The following is an 18,359-nucleotide window of genomic DNA, read 5'->3' on the forward strand; positions in this document are numbered from 1 at the left end:
AGGGGGAGGAGATGGCACAAGAAATGAGGCTATTTCGAGCCACTGCCCACCCAGTTGCTCTGAGCAGACTCAGGTGGCATCTGCTAGGCTGGGGGAAGCTTGGGGATGGTGCTGAGCATCCTGCCCTGCCCTGCCTGCCAGGCCTGGGGGCACCTGCTGGGATCATGTCCATGAAGGAGACTGAGAATGTCTTCATTGCAACTCAGGCAGCAGACCCTGCCAAGCAAAACAAAAGTCCCACAGTCAGGAGGAGACAGGGACCCAGGAGTGGTGGGTTGGACTCTGTTCTGCAAATCCCAGAATGCCACCCAGCCCAAGCCCTGCTCCAGCAGGGCACCCCCAGCACCCTGCCCAGCAGCACAGTGCCCAGGGAGGGTTGGAAGCTCTCCACACCAGGACACTCCACAACCTCTCTGGGCAGCCTGCTCCAGGCCTCCAGCAGCCTCACCCCAAACAACTTTCTCCTCCTGCTCAGCTCCAACCTCCTGCCTGACACTTGCTGCCCCTTGCCCCTTGTGCTGGCCCTGGGCAGCACTCAGCAGAGCCTGGCCCCAGCCTCTTGCCCCCCACAGCTCCTTTAGCTCTTGCTGAGCATTGCTCAGCTGCCCTCTGGGGCTGCTCTTCTGCAGGCTCTCAGCCCCAGGGCTCTCAGCCTTTGCTGCTCCCAGAGCTGCTCCAGGCCCCTCAGCAGCTCTGCAGCCTGCCCTGGACTCTCTCCCAGCAGTCTCTCCTGAACTGGGGAGCCCAGAACTGGATCCAGGCCTCCCTGGAGCAGAGTAGAGTGGGAGGAGAACCTCCCTTGCCCTGCTGGCCACACTCTTCTCAATGCACCTCAGGACCCCACTGGCCTTGGCCCCCAGGGCACATTTCTGGCTCTGGGGAGCTTGTTGTCCCCCAGCACTCCCAGGTCCTTCTCCTTGGAGCTGCTTCCCAGCAGGTCTCTCCTCAGCTGCCCTGCTGCAGGAGGTTGTGCCTCCCCAGGGGCAGGACCCTACCCCTGCCCTGCTTGAACTTCATGAGGTTCCTTTTCCAGTCCTCTCCTCTACATTAGGCTCAACCCCAGGCCCTCCATGGGCACTCAGGAGGTCAAAATGATTGCTGCCAGTGCTGGAGGCTGCTCCTGGGAAGGAGAAGTTTTGGAGTGGGGAAGAAGGAGGAATCTGTGCCTGCATTTTGCCTCCAAGCAGGCAGAGAAGCCCCAGCTGCCTCTTTTCAGCATCAGCCTTACCTGACTTGGATTATTTCTTTTCCCTCCATTTTTCCTGCTGTGGACATTTCCCCTCCCCCTTCACTTTTGCTTTTGGTTTTGTTTGAGAGCTTTGCTTTCGAAGCTTGGAGGCTTTGCACAAGGTTTGGCCTTGCGCTGCCTTTTGTTTTCCCTTCCCCCAGGGGCTTCTGAATCCTGGCAGGAGCTTTCTGCTGAGGTTGTAGCTGTGTGAGGGCTGCAGGAGGAAGAGCAGCTTTAAAACTGAAGGCAGATCAGGTTCTGTCCAGCAGCAGAGGGTTTAGCTGAGGGAGGGACTCACACAGCAGTGTGGAGCTGTGAGCTTTAGCCAGCAGAAGGAAATCTCCACTGCTCTGCCTTCCTCTGCCAGCTCTCCACTGCCACCTGTGAGTCACACAGCCACAGTGTCCCAGTGCCCTTCCCCTGCTGCCAGCCAGGCACTGAGTACAGAGCTCCATTTGCTGGGGATGCAGAGAGCAGCAAACATCTCCTTCCCTTCAGTCCTCGTTGTCCTCCCTGGCTTCTCCCCACCCCAGCCTCCACATGCCCAGGGTGAAAGGCACAGCACAGCTGGGGCCAGCACCCTGTGCCACAGATCCACAGAATGCACCAGGTTGGAAGGGATCCTCCCAAGGTCATCCTGTCCATCCCCCCTGCAGGCAGCAGGGACCTCTCCAGCCAGAGCTGGCTGCCCAGGGCCACAGCCAGGCTGAGCTTCAATGGCTCCAGGGATGGAGCCTGCACCACCTCCCCAGCAGCCTGTGCCAGAGTCTCCCCAGCCTCCCTGCAAGGAATTCCTTCCTCCTCTCCACTCTCAGTCTCCTCTCTCCCAGCTCAAAGCCATTGGCCCTGAGCCTGGCACTCCCAGCCCTTGTCCCAAGTCCCTCCCCAGCTCTCCTGGAGCCCTTCAGGTACTGGAAGGCTGCTCTGAGGTCTGCCTGGAGCCTTCTCCAGGCTGCACAGCCCCAGCTCTCCCAGCCTGTCCCCACAGGGGGAGTTCTCCAGCCCTCTAATGATCTTGGTGGCCTCCTCTGGACCCTCTCCAGCAGCTCCAGGTCTCTCTTGTGCTGGGGGTCCCATATCTGGACCCAGCCCTGCAGGTGAGGTCTCCCCAGAGCAGAGCAGAGGGGCAGGATCCTCTCTCTCCAACTCTGGCAATGGGCACTGGCAGCACAGAAGGCCAAGGGCAGCCTCAGGCTGCCCTTGGCCCTCTGTGCTGCCAGTGCCCATTGCTGGCTCCTGCCCAGCTCCTCCCCTCCCCAGCACCCCCAAGCCCTTCCCTGCAGGGCTGCTCTCAACCTCCTCACCCCCAGCCTGGGTTGATACCAAGGGTTGCCCTGCCCCAGGTGCAGGACCTTGCACTTGGCCTTGTTGAACCTCAGTAAGGCAAAGTGCAGCTGAGGCAAGGACCTGGAGCAGAGGCTTGGACGTGGTGCTGAAGGTTGTGCCCTGAGCTGGGGCTGATGGAGGTCACACAGGGACACAGCCAGGTGGGGCTTGAAAGTCTGCAGAGAAGGAGACTCCACAGCCTCTGTGGGCACCCTGCTCCAGGGCTCTGCCACCCTCACAGGGCAGAAGTTCCTCCTCACCTTTAGATGGAGCTTCCTATGGTTAGGTTTGGGCTCAGTGCCTCTTGTCCTGTCCCTGGGCACCACTGAGAAGAGTCTGGCCTCAGCCTCCTGACTCCCCTTAGATGTTTGTAAGCATTGATCAGAGCCCTCTCAGCCTCCTCTTCTGCAGGCTGCCCAGCCCCAGCTCCCTCAGCCTCTGCTCAGAGCTGCTGCAGTGCCCTCAGCAGCTCAGTGTCCCTGTGCTGGACTCTCCCCAGCAGTTCTTTGTCCTTCCTGAGCTGGGGAGCCCAGAACTGGAGCCAGGACCCAGCTGTGGCCTCCCTAGGGCAGAGTGGAGGGGGAGAAGAACCTTCCTTGACCTGCTGGCCACACTCTTCCTCATGCACCCCAGGATGCCCTTGGCCTATTTGGCTGCAAGTACACAGTGCTGGCTCCTGGGCATCCTGTTGTCCACCAGCACTCCCCAGCCCTCTTCCCCAGAGCTGCTCTCCAACAGGTCAGACCCCAACCTGTTCTGATGCATGAGGTTGTTCCTCCCCAGCTGCAGGACTCTGCCCTTGCCCTTGTTGAATTTCAGCAGATCTCTCCTCACCCAACTCTCCAGCCTGCCCAGGTCACTCTGAATGAATCACAATTGTCAGGGCTGGAAGGGAGCTCAAGGCTCAGCCAGCTCCAACCCCCTGCCATGGCCAGGGACACCTCACACTGCAGCAGGTTGCTCACAGCCACCTCCAGCCTGGCTGCAAACACCTCCAGGCAGGAGGCTTCCACCACCTCCCTGGGCAGCCTGTGCCAGGCTCTCACCACCCTCCTGGCCAACAACTTCTCCCTCACAGCCAATCTCAATCTCCCCACTTCTAGTTCTGGTCCATCCCCCCCAGTCCTATCCCTCCCTGACACCCTCCAAAGTCCCTCCCCAGCTTTCCTGGAGCCCCCTGCAGATCCTGGAAGGCCACAGGGAGGTCTCCTGGGAGCCTTCTCCTCTCCAGCCTGCACAACCCCAACTCTCTCAGGCTGTGCTCAGAGCAGAGCAGCTCCAGCCCTCTGCTCCTCCTTGTGGCCCTGTTCTGGACACCTTCCAGCCCCTCCAGAGCCTTCCTGGCACAGAGGCTCCAGAGGTGGCCCCAGAGCTCCAGCTGTGGTCTCAGCAGAGTGGAGCAGAGGGGCAGAATCCCCTCCCTGGCCCTGCTGGCCACACTTCTCTTGCTGCAGCCCAGGCTCTGCTTGGCTCTCTGGGCTGCAAGTGCTCCCTGCTGGCTCCTGCTGAGCTTCTCCTCCCCCAGCACCCCCAAGTCCCTTCCTTCAGGGCTGCTCTCCAGCCAGCAGGGGCTCCAGAACCAGACGCAGAGCTCCGGCTGGGGTCTCTCCGGAGCCGCCGCGCAGCCTCTCCTCCCAGAGCGGCCGAGGGCGCAGCACCTGCCCTGCTGGGGCTGCTGCTGACCTGCGTCTCCCTCTTCCCGCAGGCCCAGAGGAAGCAGCTGTGGGTTGCCCTGATTGAGAAGGCTCTGGCCAAGCTGCACGGTTCGTACTTCGCCCTGCAGGCCGGGCGCGCCATCGAGGGCCTGGCGACGCTAACCGGCGCCCCCTGCGAGAGCCTGATGCTGCAGGTCAGCTCCACTAACCCTCGCGAGGAGCCCATTGACACTGACCTCATCTGGGCCAAAATGCTGAGTTCTAAGGAGGCTGGGTAAGACCAGGCAGGAGAGAGCACCGTGCCAGGGGCACGGCTACTCGGAGAGGGGCGGGAGAGGGGGGCTGCTTGCATTCGCTCACAGAGTCACAGCCTGGGCTGGGTTGGAAGGCACCTTCAAGATCCTCCAGGCCCTGACACCTCCTCCAGGTCCTGACACCTCCTCCAGTCCCTGACACGTCATCCAGTTCCCTGAAACCCCATCCAGTCCCTGACACCTCACCCCATTCCTTCAAGGAACCAGCTGGGAAGCTGGGACTGTGCAGATCAGGGAGCTGGAAGCTGGCCTGGTTCTCATCACCTCCAGAGCTGTGGGGCAGGTTTGCCCCCACCAGCCCCTGCCTGTGCAAGAGGCAAAGTGAATCTTCCTCTCCCAGCTTATGCCTGCCAGGACCCCAAGCTTCTGCAGTGCCTCAGCTGGGGAGGGGGGGGATGCAGTGGCCTTGTTGCCTCAGGCTGTCTGTCCCAGGGCCACAAGCCCTGCTGGTGCTGAGGAGCTTGGTCTGTCACCAAGCCAGCCCCTGTGTCCCCGGTCTTTACCAGCCAAGCTTCCTTGCTGCAAGGTGGGAGAAGAGCCTTGGCTCACACCCTGCAGCTTGCACTGCTTGCTCCTCACTATGGACCATGGGGGTGGGATGGGAGCATGGCACTGGAAGCTGTGTAGTTATAGAATGGGTTGGGTTGGAAGGGACCTTCAGGATCATCCAGCTCCAAGCCCCTGCCATGGGCAGGGACCCCTCCCATGGGCAGGGACCCCTCCCCCCAGCACAGCTTGCTCAGGGCCTCATCCAGCCTGGCCTTCAATACCTCCAGGCAGGAGGCAGCCACAGCCTCCCTGGGCAGCCTGTGCCAGAGTCTCCCCAGCCTCACTGCAGAGAATTTCTCCCTGCTCCCCAGTCTAGTCCCCATCCCTGTTGGTAGGGGCTCAGAGGTGAGGAACCAGTGCATTACCTAGGCTGGACTCCACCACCCCTGCTGCTCACCTGGAGCATGGTTGGAGCTCCCCCTCAAAGCTCTCAGAAATGATTCCTCCTCCTTTTCATTTTCCTGTGAAATGAAGCTCCTGCTGACCCTCCCTGTGCATGCTGCCTGCTGCCTTGCAGGAGCTGGGAAGTGGCTGCATGGAGCCTGCTTGCTTTGCTCTGAGGGGTGTTTGACCCTGCACGTGCCTCCCACCCAGCGTGGCATCCCTGCTGGCCAGGACTGCATTCAGCCCAGAGGAGGCAAAGCCAAAGCAAAGACCTCTTGCTCCTGCCTCAGGCAGGAGGGCACTTAGCTGGGCTGAAGGCAGGCTTGCTCCTGCCAGCCACACAGGAGGCTGATAGGACACCACAGCCATGGTGTCCCCCCCAGGCCTGGCTGCTGCAGACCTCCTGCCCCCACAGCCTGTCCTGAGCCCTGCAGCTGCCTGTGAACCGCAGGAGAGCTGGAGGCAGATCTCCTGCTTGCTTCTGTGTGGGGCTGCCCCCTGCCAGCCAGCAGAGCTGGCAGGGCATCAGGGCCTGGCAGAAGGTGGGTGGGGTGTGGGCAAAGCTCCCCAGAACCTTCAGCAGTGCTTGGTGAGGCTGAACACAGAGCCTGGGCTCCCACATGCATGTGAGCAGGCACAGGGAGCTCTGCCCAGGGGGCTTAGTGTTGTGGCAGAGAGGGACTACCCAGCAGCCTCCTGGGGGGGTCTGTCCTGTGGCTCAAGGAGCAGCAGGGACAAGCTTCCCCCCCCAGCAGGGCTGGCAGGACATGAAGGCTGTGCTGTGCCCTCTGCAGGTTCCTGATGGGGGCATCCTGTGGTGGAGGCAACATGAAGGTGGACGACGTGGCCTACGAGAGCATGGGGCTGCGCCCCCGGCACGCGTACTCCATCCTGGACGTGAGGGATGTCCAGGGCTTCAGGTGAGCTGGGGCCACAGCTGGGCCTGCCAGCAGCCTCAGCAGAAGCCCTGAGACCCTGGGACCCCTTGGGTGTCACATCCTCCTGGCTAACAAGGGCTCTGCCTCCGTCCCAGAGCGCCACACCAGTGCTGTTGTCACCCGGGCTGTCCTCGCCTGGCACTGGCCCCGTGCCCAGAGCCACTCTGCTCCAGGAGGCTCTGTGGGGCAGAATGGTTCACTTGGCTCTCACAAGATGCAGAGGATTGAGTTGAGCTCTTTCAGCTCCTGAGGCTGTCAGGGCTTGCTTCTGCCGTTGGAGGGTGAAGGAAACAGCAGCAGATGCTGTCTCCCACAGCCTGGATGCCTTCCAAGCCCTATCTTCAGCCATGTCAAACTGAGGAGCCTCTTCCCTGCTGAGCTGCTCCCTGCAGCACCTGGCTGGAGACCCTCGGGGCAGGGAAGGGCAGAGATAGCAGGTCCAGAGCTGCTTGTCCCAGTACAAGGGCACGTGGGGCCACGGTGAGGGTGGCAAATCAAGTCTAGGATGTTGTGAGACCTTGGAAACACCAGGCAGAAGTGGCTTGGTGCCCTCTGTGAGGGGGCTGGCTGGGGCTGGAGAGGTGGCAGAACACCCCAGAGGTCATCTTCCTTGTGCTGTCCTTCCCCCCGGGCTCTGAGCCGGCTCTCCCTGCCTTCTCCCCCTGCTCCTTTTCCTCTCCCCCTGCTCCTTTTCCTCTCCCCCTGCTCCCCTTGGGCTCTCACCCTGCTCCTTTTCCCCTTACCCCGCTCCCCCCGGGCTCTTCTCACCCCTCTCCCCCCGGGATCTGAGCCTGCTCTCTCCGGCTTCTCCCTCTGCTCCTTTTCCTCTCCCCCTGTTCCTTTTCCTCTCACTCCGCTCCTTTTCCTCTCCCCCTGCTCCTTTTCCTCTCCCCCTGCTCCTTTTCCTCTCCCCCTGCTCCCCCTGGGCTCTCACCCTGCTCCTTTTCCTCTCACCCCGCTCCCCCCGGGCTCTCCTCACCCCGCTCCCCCTGGGCTCTCCTCACCCCTCTCCCCCCGGGCTCTTCTCACCCTGCTCCTCCCGGGATCTGAGCCTGCTCTCTCCAGCTTCTCCCTCTGCTCCTTTTCCTCTCCCCCTGTTCCTTTTCCTCTCACCCTGCTCCTTGTCCTCACCCTCTGGGCTCTCACCCTGCTCCTTTTCCTCTCCCCCTGCTCCCCCCGGGCTCTCACCCTGTTCCTTTTCCTCTCACCCCTCTCCCCCCGGGCTCTCCTCACCCCTCTCCACCTGGGCTCTTCTCACCCTGCTCCTCCCGGGATCTGAGCCTGCTCTCTCTGGCTTCTCCCCGTGCTCCTTTTCCTCTCCCCGCTCTCCCCCTGGGCTCTCACCCCATTCCTCCCGGGCTCGGAGTCTGCTCTCCCCGGCTTCTCCCCCTGTTCCTTTTCCTCTCCCCCTGCTCCTTTTCCTCTCCCCCGCTCCCCCCGGGCTCTGAGCCTGCTCTCTCTGGCTTCTCCCCCTGCTCCTTTTCCTCCCCCGCTCGCCCCGGGCTCTCTCTCAGGCTGCTCTCCCCTCCCGCAGGCTGCTGCGGCTGCGCAACCCCTGGGGCCGCTTCTCCTGGAACGGCAGCTGGTCTGACGAGTGGCCGCACTGGCCGGCGCCGCTGCGCCACGACCTGATGCCCCACGGCAGCAGCGAGGGAGTCTTCTGGATGGAGTACAGCGATTTCATCAAGTATGCTGCTGCCCAGCGTGTGGCTGTGGGGCAGGGGGCCTGGGGGGACCTGGGCATCCTCAGGGAGGTGTAGCTGTGCTGTTGGTGCCTGCTGCCCCCCAGCTGTGTGAGCTGCGGCGTGTGCCGGGCCAAAGGGCAGAGCAGAGGACCCCACTGGGGCTGATTCCAGCTTCCTCGGTACTGCTGAGGCCACAGTGTGAGTCCCGAGTTCAGTTCTGTGTCCCTCACTGCCAGAAGGACCTTGAGGAGCTGGAGCAGGGCCAGGGAAGGGCAAGAGAGCTGGGGAAGGGTCTGGAGAAGAGGGCTGGGGAGGAGCAGCTGAGGGAGCTGGGGGGGTTGAGGCTGGAGAAGAGGAAGCTGAGGGAGACCTCCTTGCTCTCTGCAGCTCCCTGAGAGGAGGCTGCAGCCAGCTGGGGCTTGGGCTCTGCTCCCTAGGATCAAGGGACAGGACAAGAGGCAATGGCCTCAAGTTTCCCCAGGGCAGGTTCAAGTTGGACATTAGAAGAAGCTTTTTGACTGGAAGGGTTCTCAAGCCCTGGCCCAGGCTGCCCAGGGAGGTGTTTGAATCCCCATCCCTGGAGGTGTTTCCCAGAGGCAGAGCTGTGGTGCTGAGGGCCAGGGCTCAGCCCCAACCAGTCAGAAAATGTTTGGCCTGGATGACCTTCAAGGGCATTTCCACCCCAGCCAGTGGTGTGGAAGCGTCAGAGCAGCTGAGCTCAGCTCCTGCTCCTTCCAGCACAGCAGAAGGCTGCAGCCTGGCTCTTGCTCTATGTCCTGGCCAGGCAGAGGGTGGCTTCCCAACAGCTCCTTGTGCCAGTCCTGCCAGGAGAGCAGTGACAACTCAGGAGCTGGTTTGTGTCAGTGCTGCAGGGGAGAGCTGCAGCTGCTGCACAGCAGAGTCCCTCAGCCCCTCCTGCAGCACCACATCAGCCCCTGGGCGCTGGCTGGAGACGAAGGAGTGGCGCCGAGGGGCAGGGTTGAGGGGCAGCCTGGCAGTGCTGGGACGGTGGCTGGGCTCCAGGGGGGTGGTGCAGGCTGACCCCTGCGTGGCTGCCCACAGGTACTTCGACTCGGTGGACATCTGCAAGCTGCACTCGGACTGGCACGAGGTGCGGGTGCAGGGCATGTTCCCCAACAAGGCCAACGGGCCGGTGACCGTCACCTCCCTCACCGTGCTGGAGCGGGCAGCGCTGGAGTTTGCCCTCTTCCAGGAGGGCAGCAGGTGAGCTGGGCAGCACAGGGGCACTGACCTGCAGCCAGGACAGACCAGAATCCCAAGCACCGATAGAGGCTGGGCTGGAGAGCAGCCCTGAAGCAAAGGCCTTGGGGGTGCTGGGGGAGGAGAAGCTCAGCAGGAGCCAGCAGGGAGCACTTGCAGCCCAGAGAGCCAAGCAGAGCCTGGGCTGCAGCAAGAGAAGTGTGGCCAGCAGGGCCAGGGAGGGGATTTTGCCCCTCTGCTCCACTCTGCTGAGACCACAGCTGCAGCTCTGGGGCCAGGTGTGGAGCCTCGGGGCCAGGAAGGGTCTGGAAGGGCTGGAAGGTGTCCAGAGCAGGGCCAGGAGGAGGAGCAGAGGGCTGGAGCTGCTCTGCTGTGAGCACAGCCTGAGAGAGTTGGGGTTGTACAGGCTGGAGAGGAGAAGGCTCCCAGGAGACCTCCCTGTGGCCTTCCAGGATCTGCAGGGGGCTCCAAGAAAGCTGGGGAGGGACTTTGGAGGGTGTCAGGGAGGGATAGGCCTGGGGGGGATGGAGCAAAAGTAGAAGTGGGGAGATTGAGATTGGCTGTGAGGAAGAAGTTGTTGGCCAGGAGGGTGGTGAGAGCCTGGCACAGGTTGCCCAGGGAGGTGGTGGAAGCCTCCTGCCTGGAGGTGTTTGCAGCCAGGCTGGAGGTGGCTGTGAGCAACCTGCTGCAGTGTGAGGTGTCCCTGGCCATGGCAGGGGATTGGAACTGGCTGAGCCTTGAGCTCCCTTCCACCCCTGCCCACTCTATGTTTCTACAAGCACAGGGCCCTCTCACCCTGTGCCAACCTGCAGGGTAACACAGCTCAGCTGTGGGCACCCATCACTGCTCCAGTCCTCAGGGCCTGCTCCTGCCAACAGCCCAGCCCTTAGGGCACGCTGGCTGCTGGGGCAGCATCCCTGGGGCAGTGCAGGGCTCTTCTTCTGGACCTGCCACCCTGACCATGGCCTCCACTTGCTCTGTGGGGTGGTGCTTGGATGGCTTTGATGGTACCCAGCTGGGAGGGGTGGCTGATGCCTTGCCAGGCTATGTTGCCATTCAGAGAGACGTGGCCAGGCTGAGCTGGGCAAAGGGGAAACTCATATGAGGTTCAAGCAGGGCAGGTGTAGGGTCCTGCCCCTGGGGAGGAACAACCTCCTGCAGCAGGACAGGTGAGGGAGGACCTGCTGGGAAGCAGCTCCATGGAGAAGGACCTGGGAGTGCTGGGGACAAGTTCCCCAGGAGCCAGAAATGTGCCCTTGGGGACAAAGCCAAAGGTGTTCTGGGGGGCATGGGGAAGAGTGTGGCCAGCAGGGCAAGGGAGGTTCTCCTGCCCCTTTTGTCTGCCTTAGGGAGACCACATCTGGAGCCCTGGGTCCAGTCCTGGGCTCCCCAGTTCAGGAGGGACAGAGAAGTGCTGGAGGGGGTCCAGGGAAGGCTGCAGAGCTGCTGAGGGGCCTGGAGCAGCTCTGGGAGCAGCAAAGGCTGAGAGCCCTGGGGCTGAGAGCCTGCAGAAGAGCAGCCCCAGAGGGCAGCTGAGCAATGCTCAGCAAGAGCTAAAGGAGCTGTGGGGGGCAAGAGGCTGGGGCCAGGCTCTGCTGAGTGCTGCCCAGGGCCAGCACAAGGGGCAAGGGGCAGCAAGTGTCAGGCAGGAGGTTGGAGCTGAGCAGGAGGAGAAAGTTGTTTGGGGTGAGGCTGCTGGAGGCCTGGAGCAGGCTGCCCAGAGAGGTTGTGGAGTGTCCTGGTGTGGAGAGCTTCCAACCCCCCCTGGGCACTGTGCTGCTGGGCAGGGTGCTGTGGGTGCCCTGCTGGAGCAGGGCTTGGGCTGGGGGAGCTCCAGAGCTCCCTTCCAGCCTCTCCCCGCTGGCACTCTGGGGTGTGTGACCCTTGCCCCTCCTGGCACAGGCGGTCAGACACGGTGGACAGCCACCTGCTGGACCTCTGCATCATGGTGTTCAGAGCCACCTTCAGCAGCGGGAACAAGCTGAGCCTGGGCCGGCTGATGGCTCACAGCAAGAGAGCCGTCAAGAAGTTCGTCAACTGCGACGTGATGCTGGAGCCCGGCGAGTACGCCGTGGTCTGCTGTGCCTTCAACCACTGGAGCACTGCCCTGCCAGGCCCTGCCAGCACCCAGGGTAAGGGCCAAGCTGGGGCAGCCTTCGGGGGGGCAGGGGTGACAAAGTCCTTGGTGCTCCCCACGGGGACCTTGCTGTGGGTGGAGGTTGGCTGCAGGTGTGGCTGCTCCCGGGGTGTGTGAGTGCTCCTGGGGAGCGTAGGCTTAGGGTGGGCTGCCTGCCCCTGCCTGATCCTGCCCCTCCTGCCCCTGCCTGATCCTGCCCCTCCTGCCCCTGCCTGATCCTGCCCCTGCCTGATTCTGTCCCTCTTGCCCCTGCCTGATCCTGCCCCTCCTGCCCCTGCCTGATCCTGCCCCTGCCTGCCCTTCCTGCCGATCCTGCCCCTGCCTGATCCTGCCCCTCCTGCCCCTGCCTGATCCTGCCCCTGCCTGCCCTTCCTGCCGATCCTGCCCCTGCCTGATCCTGCCCCTCCTGCCCCTGCCTGATCCTGCCCCTCCTGCCCCTGCCTGATCCTGCCCCTGCCTGATCCTGCCCCTGCCTGATTCTGCCCCTCTTGCCCCTGCCTGATCCTGCCCCTCCTGCCCCTGCCTGATCCTGCCCCTGCCTGCCCTTCCTGCCGATCCTGCCCCTGCCTGATCCTGCCCCTCCTGCCCCTGCCTGATCCTGCCCCTGCCTGCCCTTCCTGCCGATCCTGCCCCTGCCTGATCCTGTCCCTTCTGCCCCTGCCTGATCTTGCCCCTGCCTGCACCGCCCCTGCCTGCACCGCCCCTGCCTGCCCCTGCCTCTGCCTAATCCTGCCCCTGCCTGCCCCGCCTGCCCCTCCCTGATCCTGCCCCTGCCTCACCGTCCTTCCCCTTCCTCACCCTCCTGCCCCTGCCTCACCCTCCTGCCCCTGCCTCACCCTCTTTCCCCTTCATCACCTTCCTGCCCCTGCCTCACCCTCCTTCCCCTTCATCACCCTCCTGCCCCTGCCTCACCCTCCTGCCCCTGCCTCACCCTCCTTCCCCTTCATCACCCTCCTGCCCCTGCCTCACCCTCCTTCCCCTTCATCACCCTCCTGCCCCTGCCTCACCCTCCTGCCCCTGCCTCACCCTCCTTCCCCTTCATCACCCTCCTTCCCCTTCATCACCCTCCTTCCCCTTCATCACCCTCCTTCCCCTTCATCACCCTCCTTCCCCTTCATCACCCTCCTGCCCCTGCCTCCCCCTCCTGCCCCTGCCTCACCCTCCTGCCCCTGCCTCCCCCTCCTGCCCCTGCCTCCCCCTCCTGCCCCTGCCTGTCTCCGCAGCCTCCAGCCCCACCAGCAGCCGACCAGCCAGCGACTCTTCCAGCTACATCCTGGCCATCTACAGCTCCCGGCTGGTGATGGTGGAGCAGGTGGAGGCCCAGCCCACCACGCTGGCGGACGCCATCATCCTGCTGACCGAGAACAAGGGCGAGCGCCACGAGGTGGGTGCGGGGGGCGCGGGCCGGGGGCTGCCCTCCCTGCGGCCGGGCTGGGGAGGGAGGTGATGCCGGCAGCAGGAGCCTGGACCCTGCCACTGCTGTGCCCTCTTCACCCTGCAAGGGCTGTGCCAGCTATGGCTGCCCCTCCTACCCTATGGATGCCAACCTCCTCCCCTCCGTGGGGCAGCCTTGGGGGGTGTCCCAGTGGATGGGCAGCCTTTGGCCGCAGGTGGAGGGTGCCGGTCCGGGGGCTGAGCTGCGGAGCCTGGGGTTGCCCTGACTTGCTGTTTGCCCCAGGGCCGTGAGGGGATGACCTGCTACTACCTGACCCACGGCTGGGCAGGGCTGATCGTGGTGGTGGAGAACCGGCACCCCAAGTCCTACCTGCACGTCCAGTGCGACTGCACCGACAGCTTCAACGTGGTGTCCACGCGCGGCAGCCTCAAGACGCAGGACAGCGTCCCCCCCCTGCACAGGTCTGGGGTAGGCAGGGCTGGAAGGCTGGGGGCTGGCAGCAGGCCTGGCATGAGCCAGGGCCTGAGTCTGCCAGGGAATTGTAGAGCAGCCATGCCAACATCAACCCAACCCCGCCGTGGGCACCAAACTCTGGCCCCAAGAGCCATGGCCACACCATTCCGGAACCCCTCCAGGCATGGGGACTCCACCACCTCCCTGGGCAGCCTCTGCCAGGCCCTGACCACTCTGCCACCAAAGACATTTTGCCTCCTCTCCAACCTAACCCTCCCCTGGCACAGTTTCAGGCCATTGCCTCTCCTTCTGTCCCCTGAGCCTAGGGAGCAGAGCCCAAGCCCCAGCTGGCTGCAGCCTCCTCTCAGGGAGCTGCAGAGAGCAAGGAGGTCTCCCTCAGCCTCCTCTGCTCCAGCCTCAACCCCCCCCAGCTCCCTCAGCTGCCCCTCCCCAGCCCTCTTCCCCAGACCCTTCCCCAGCTCTCTTGCCCTTCTCTGGCCCTGCTCCAGCTCCTCAATGTCCTTCTTGGAGTGAGGGGCCCAGAGCTGACCCCAGTAGTGAAGGTGTGGTCTCCCCAGTGCCCAGTGCACACAATCACTGCCCTGATCTTGCTGACCACATTATTACAGACTCACAGAACATTAGGGATTGGAAGGGAGCTCTGGAGATCATCCAGTCCAAGCCCCTGCCAGAGCAGGAGCAGCCAGGGCAGGGCACAGGAACACATCCAGGCAGGTTTTGAAAGACTCCACCCCAGGAGACTCCACAACCTCTCTGGGCAGCCTGCTCCAGGCCTCCAGCAGCCTCACCCCAAACAACTTTCTCCTCCTGCTCAGCTCCAACCTCCTGCCTGACACTTGCTGCCCCTTGCCCCTTGTGCTGGCCCTGGGCAGCACTCAGCAGAGCCTGGCCCCAGCCTCTTGCCCCCCACAGCTCCTTTAGCTCTTGCTGAGCATTGCTCAGCTGCCCTCTGGGGCTGCTCTTCTGCAGGCTCTCAGCCCCAGGGCTCTCAGCCTTTGCTGCTCCCAGAGCTGCTCCAGGCCCCTCAGTATCTTTGTAGCCCTTTTCTGGACCACTGCCCACAGTTCCCTGTCCCTCCTGTACTGGGGAGCCCAGGACTGGCCCTGGTGCTCCAGACCAGGCACCACTGCTCCACCAGAGCAGGATGCTGTTGGCCGCCTTTGCCACTTGGGCGCATTGCTGGCAGGGTGGGCAGTGGGTGGGCTGTGGGCAGGGGCTGGTGGTGCTGGGCAGGGGCTGGTGGTGCTGGGCAGAAGCGGTGGGTGGTGCTGGGCAGAAGCAGTGGGTGGTGCTGAGCCCCTGGCTCTCTTTGCAGGCAGGTGTTGGTGATCCTCTCGCAGCTGGAGGGCAACGCCGGCTTCTCCATCACGCACCGCCTGGCACACCGCAAGGCCACCCAGGCCTTCCTCAATGACTGGATGTCCACCAAGGGCACCCACAACCCGCTGCTGACGCCCGAGGTGGCAGGGCTGCACGGCCCCCGGCCCCTATGACCAAGTGCCCACCCCTGCCCCCTGCGCTGCCCCCCGACCCTCACCGGCCTGGGCTCCCCACCCCGAGCCGTGGGCACTGAGCCGCGGGGCAGAGCCTGAGTAGTGTGCCCAGCACTGTGCCCTGTGCCACGGGGCAGAGCCTGAGCAGTGTGCCCTGAGCCACAGGGCAGAGCCTGAGCAGTGTGCCCAGCACTGTGCCCTGTGCCACGGGGCAGAGCCTGAGCAGTGTGCCCAGCACTGTGCCCTGTGCCACGGGGCAGAGCCTGAGCAGTGTGCCCAGCACTGTGCTCTGTGCCACAGGGCAGAGCCTGAGCAGTGTGCCCTGTGCCACGGGGCAGTGCCTGAGCTGTGTGCCCAGTGCTGTGCCCTGTGCCACGGGGCAGAGCCTGAGCTGTGTGCCCAGTGCTGTGCCCTGTGCCACGGGGCAGAGCCTGAGCTGTGTGCCCAGTGCTGTGCCCTGTGCCACGGGGCAGAGCCTGAGCACTGTGCCCTGTGCCACAGGGCAGAGCCTGAGCAATGTGCCCTGTGCCACGGGGCAGAGCCTGAGCAGCGTGCCCAGCACTGTGCCCTGTGCCACGGGGCAGAGCCTGAGCAGCGTGCCCTGAGCCACGGGGCAGAGCCTGAGCAGTGTGCCCTGTGCCACGGAGCAGAGCCTGAGCAGTGTGCCCAGCACTGTGCCCTGTGCCACGGGGCAGAGCCTGAGCAGTGTGCCCAGCACTGTGCCCTGTGCCACGGGGCAGAGCCTGAGCAGTGTGCCCAGCACTGTGCCCTGTGCCACGGGGCAGAGCCTGAGCAGTGTGCCCAGCACTGTGCCCTGTGCCACGGGGCAGAGCCTGAGCAGTGTGCCCAGCACTGTGCCCTGTGCCACAGGGCAGAGCCTGAGCAGTGTGCCCTGTGCCACAGGGCAGAGCCTGAGCAGTGTGCCCAGCACTGTGCCCTGTGCCACGGGGCAGAGCCTGAGCAGTGTGCCCTGCGCTGTGCCCTGTGCCACGGGGCAGAGCCTGAGCAGTGTGCCCAGCACTGTGCCCTGTGCCACGGGGCAGAGCCTGAGCAGTGTGCCCAGCACTGTGCCCTGTGCCACGGGGCAGAGCCTGAGCAGTGTGCCCAGCACTGTGCCCTGTGCCACGGGGCAGTGCCTGAGCTGTGTGCCCTGTGCCACGGGGCAGAGCCTGAGCAGTGTGCCCAGCACTGTGCCCTGTGCCACGGGGCAGAGCCTGAGCAGTGTGCCCAGCACTGTGCCCTGTGCCACGGGGCAGAGCCTGAGCAGTGTGCCCAGCACTGTGCCCTGTGCCACGGGGCAGTGCCTGAGCTGTGTGCCCTGTGCCACGGGGCAGAGCCTGAGCAGTGTGCCCTGTGCTACGGGGCAGAGCCTGAGCAGCGTGCCCAGCACTGTGCCCTGTGCCACGGGGCAGAGCCTGAGCAGTGTGCCCTGAGCCACAGGGCAGAGCCTGAGCAGTGTGCCCAGCACTGTGCCCTGTGCCACAGGGCAGAGCCTGAGCAGTGTGCCCAGCACAGTGCCCTGTGCCACGGGGCAGAGCCTGAGCAGTGTGCCCAGCACTGTGTCCTGTGCCACGGGGCAGAGCCTGAGCAGTGTGCCCTGTGCCATGGGGCCTGGCTGAGCTCTCGGGGCCAGCCTCAGCTCTGCTTGCTGCCCCGTGCCCTGGCACCGCCAGCCTCCCCCATGCACTTTAGGAGGGGGGGCTGTGGGCACAGGGCCATCTCAGGATCCCACCTGCCCTGTGCCCGCGCTGGGGCCCGGTGCCCTCTGCCTGCCCGGGCATCCACGGGAGGTGGGGGGTGCTGCAGGCTGCTGTCCAGGCCCTTCCTAGGCACCACGCTCAGGACCCTGCCCCCTCCCGCGGTGCCAGGGCCCTGGCACTGCAAAACAAATGAATATACCTCTGACATCTGTCCGTCTGTGTGCCCCCACTCTGTCCCCGGGCCCTCTGCTTCCCCCCCGTCATCCACCACCAGCCCCCAGCTGGCACCGAGGTCGCAGGGCAGGCAGGCCGGGCGGTGCCAGGGGCACCCTGCCGCGGGGTGACCTCCTCGCTCCGCCTCAGCTGCCCTGGGGAGGAGGCGGCGCTGGGTTGCTTTAGGAAGCCGCTGCCAAGGGGGTTTGCCACCCCCCGGGGGTCAAATGCTGACGGTCCTCCTCCCCCGCTGCTCCGGGAGGGGGCGCTGGGGTGCTGCTGAGGCTGGGGGCGCGGCGGCAGGGACCCCCCCCCGCCTGTGTCACACAAACGTTACTATGCAAAGGCAGCCGCTGAGAGCAGTGCCTGGAGAGAAGCCATGGCCCGGGCGGGGCAGCAGGTACCGAGCACCGCCCGGGGCCTGGGGGGCAGCCCCCGTGGCTGTAGCACACTGCCCCGCGGCTGGGCTGGGGCCGATGCGGGGCGGGGCAAGTGGTGAGCCCCATCCTTCAGAGCCTGAATCCTGTGGAAGGTGCTGAGCACAAGGCCGAGGCTTGCCAGAGCCTGGGGGTGCCCCCTGGGGGGCTGGCCCAAATGATTTTCGGGCATGGTGGCTCTTGGGCTTGGCATGGGTGTGTGTGTGTGTGTCTGTGTGTGTTTTGGGGGTGTCCCCCCACCCTGTGCTGCCCACCCCTCCCCGAGCTCTGTGGACCTGCAGCTGTGTTGGGGGAGGGGGGCAGTGGGAGATGCTGGACCCTGTTCTGTTAGGGACCATGCTGGGGGGGCAGCCTGTGCCCCAAACCCTGCACTGGCAGCAGCTGGGCTGGGCAGGGGGCTGTGGGGTTTGCCCTCTGTGTCCCCTGGGGGGTGGGCAGGGGACCTTGGGGTTTGCCCTGTGTGGTTCCTCTGCGTCCCTTGGGGGTGGGCAGCAGGGCCCTTGGGGTTTGTCCTCTGTGTCTCTCCTCCCGTGGGTGTGGGCAGGGTGCCATGGGATTCGTCCTGTGTCCCCCTCCCATAGGTGTGGGCGGGGGGAGTGGGGTTTGCCCTGAGTGTCCCTGTGCGTCCCCCGGGGGGTGCCCCTGCCGGCCCCCCAGCCGGGGCTCTGAGCCAAGCTCTGTCCGTCTTTCTGTCCGTTTGCTCTGGTTTCTTTCTTTTCCTCTCCTCCTGGCTCCTTCCCCCGCGGGATGGTTTTGTCCTTCCCTCTCCCCGGGATGGTTTTGTCCTTCCCTCTCCCCGGGATGGTTTTGTCCTCCCCCTTCTCCTCTGCCTCCTGTCTCCGTCTCCCGGAGCTGTGAATATTTTTAACCCTGTACATAGCAGCCGGCTCCGCGGGGCAGGAGGTCTCTGTCGCCCCTGTACCATACGGATCCTCCTTGGGTGGTTTTCAAACTCAGGTTCTGACGGACCAAATAAAAGTTTTGTTTTGTACTGAAGCCGCTGGATCGATGGGGGAGGGGCTGGGCTGGGCTGGGCTGGGCTGGGCTGGGCTGGGCTGGGCTGGGCTGGGTGGGGGTCGTCCAAGCACTTGAAGCTGTTTCCAGGCGGCTCACCCCGGGGCCTGAAAGGGAGCTGAGAACAGCAACGAAAATGTGGATTTGGGGTTTTTTTCAGCTGAGCTTTGGAGGAGGCTGCAGGGGGCTTGAGAA

The 18,359-nt window shown here is 64.3% G+C and overlaps 1 protein-coding gene across 2 annotated transcripts in view; it reads left to right on the forward strand.

Annotated features, from left to right (window-relative positions):
• CAPN15 (calpain 15) overlaps positions 1 to 14,837 on the forward strand; it is a 60,015-nt gene extending 45,178 nt beyond the window's left edge. Inside the window, exons 5-12 of one of the 2 annotated variants that reach the window (XM_054180716.1) lie at positions 4,260 to 4,483; positions 6,251 to 6,376; positions 7,929 to 8,081; positions 9,142 to 9,303; positions 11,203 to 11,432; positions 12,661 to 12,821; positions 13,116 to 13,294; positions 14,623 to 14,837. In XM_054180716.1, the coding sequence (XP_054036691.1) occupies positions 4,260 to 4,483; positions 6,251 to 6,376; positions 7,929 to 8,081; positions 9,142 to 9,303; positions 11,203 to 11,432; positions 12,661 to 12,821; positions 13,116 to 13,294; positions 14,623 to 14,800 (1,413 nt within the window). In that variant the 3' untranslated portion in view covers positions 14,801 to 14,837. Of the gene's footprint in view, positions 1 to 4,259; positions 4,484 to 6,250; positions 6,377 to 7,928; positions 8,082 to 9,141; positions 9,304 to 11,202; positions 11,433 to 12,660; positions 12,822 to 13,115; positions 13,302 to 14,622 lie in introns of both variants that reach the window. The other variant, XM_054180717.1, reaches the window with a different exon arrangement.
• The last annotated feature ends 3,522 nt before the right edge of the window (positions 14,838 to 18,359 follow it).

Source organism: Dryobates pubescens, chromosome 4 (genome assembly GCF_014839835.1).
Source record: "Dryobates pubescens isolate bDryPub1 chromosome 4, bDryPub1.pri, whole genome shotgun sequence".
Lineage (NCBI taxonomy): Eukaryota > Metazoa > Chordata > Aves > Piciformes > Picidae > Dryobates > Dryobates pubescens.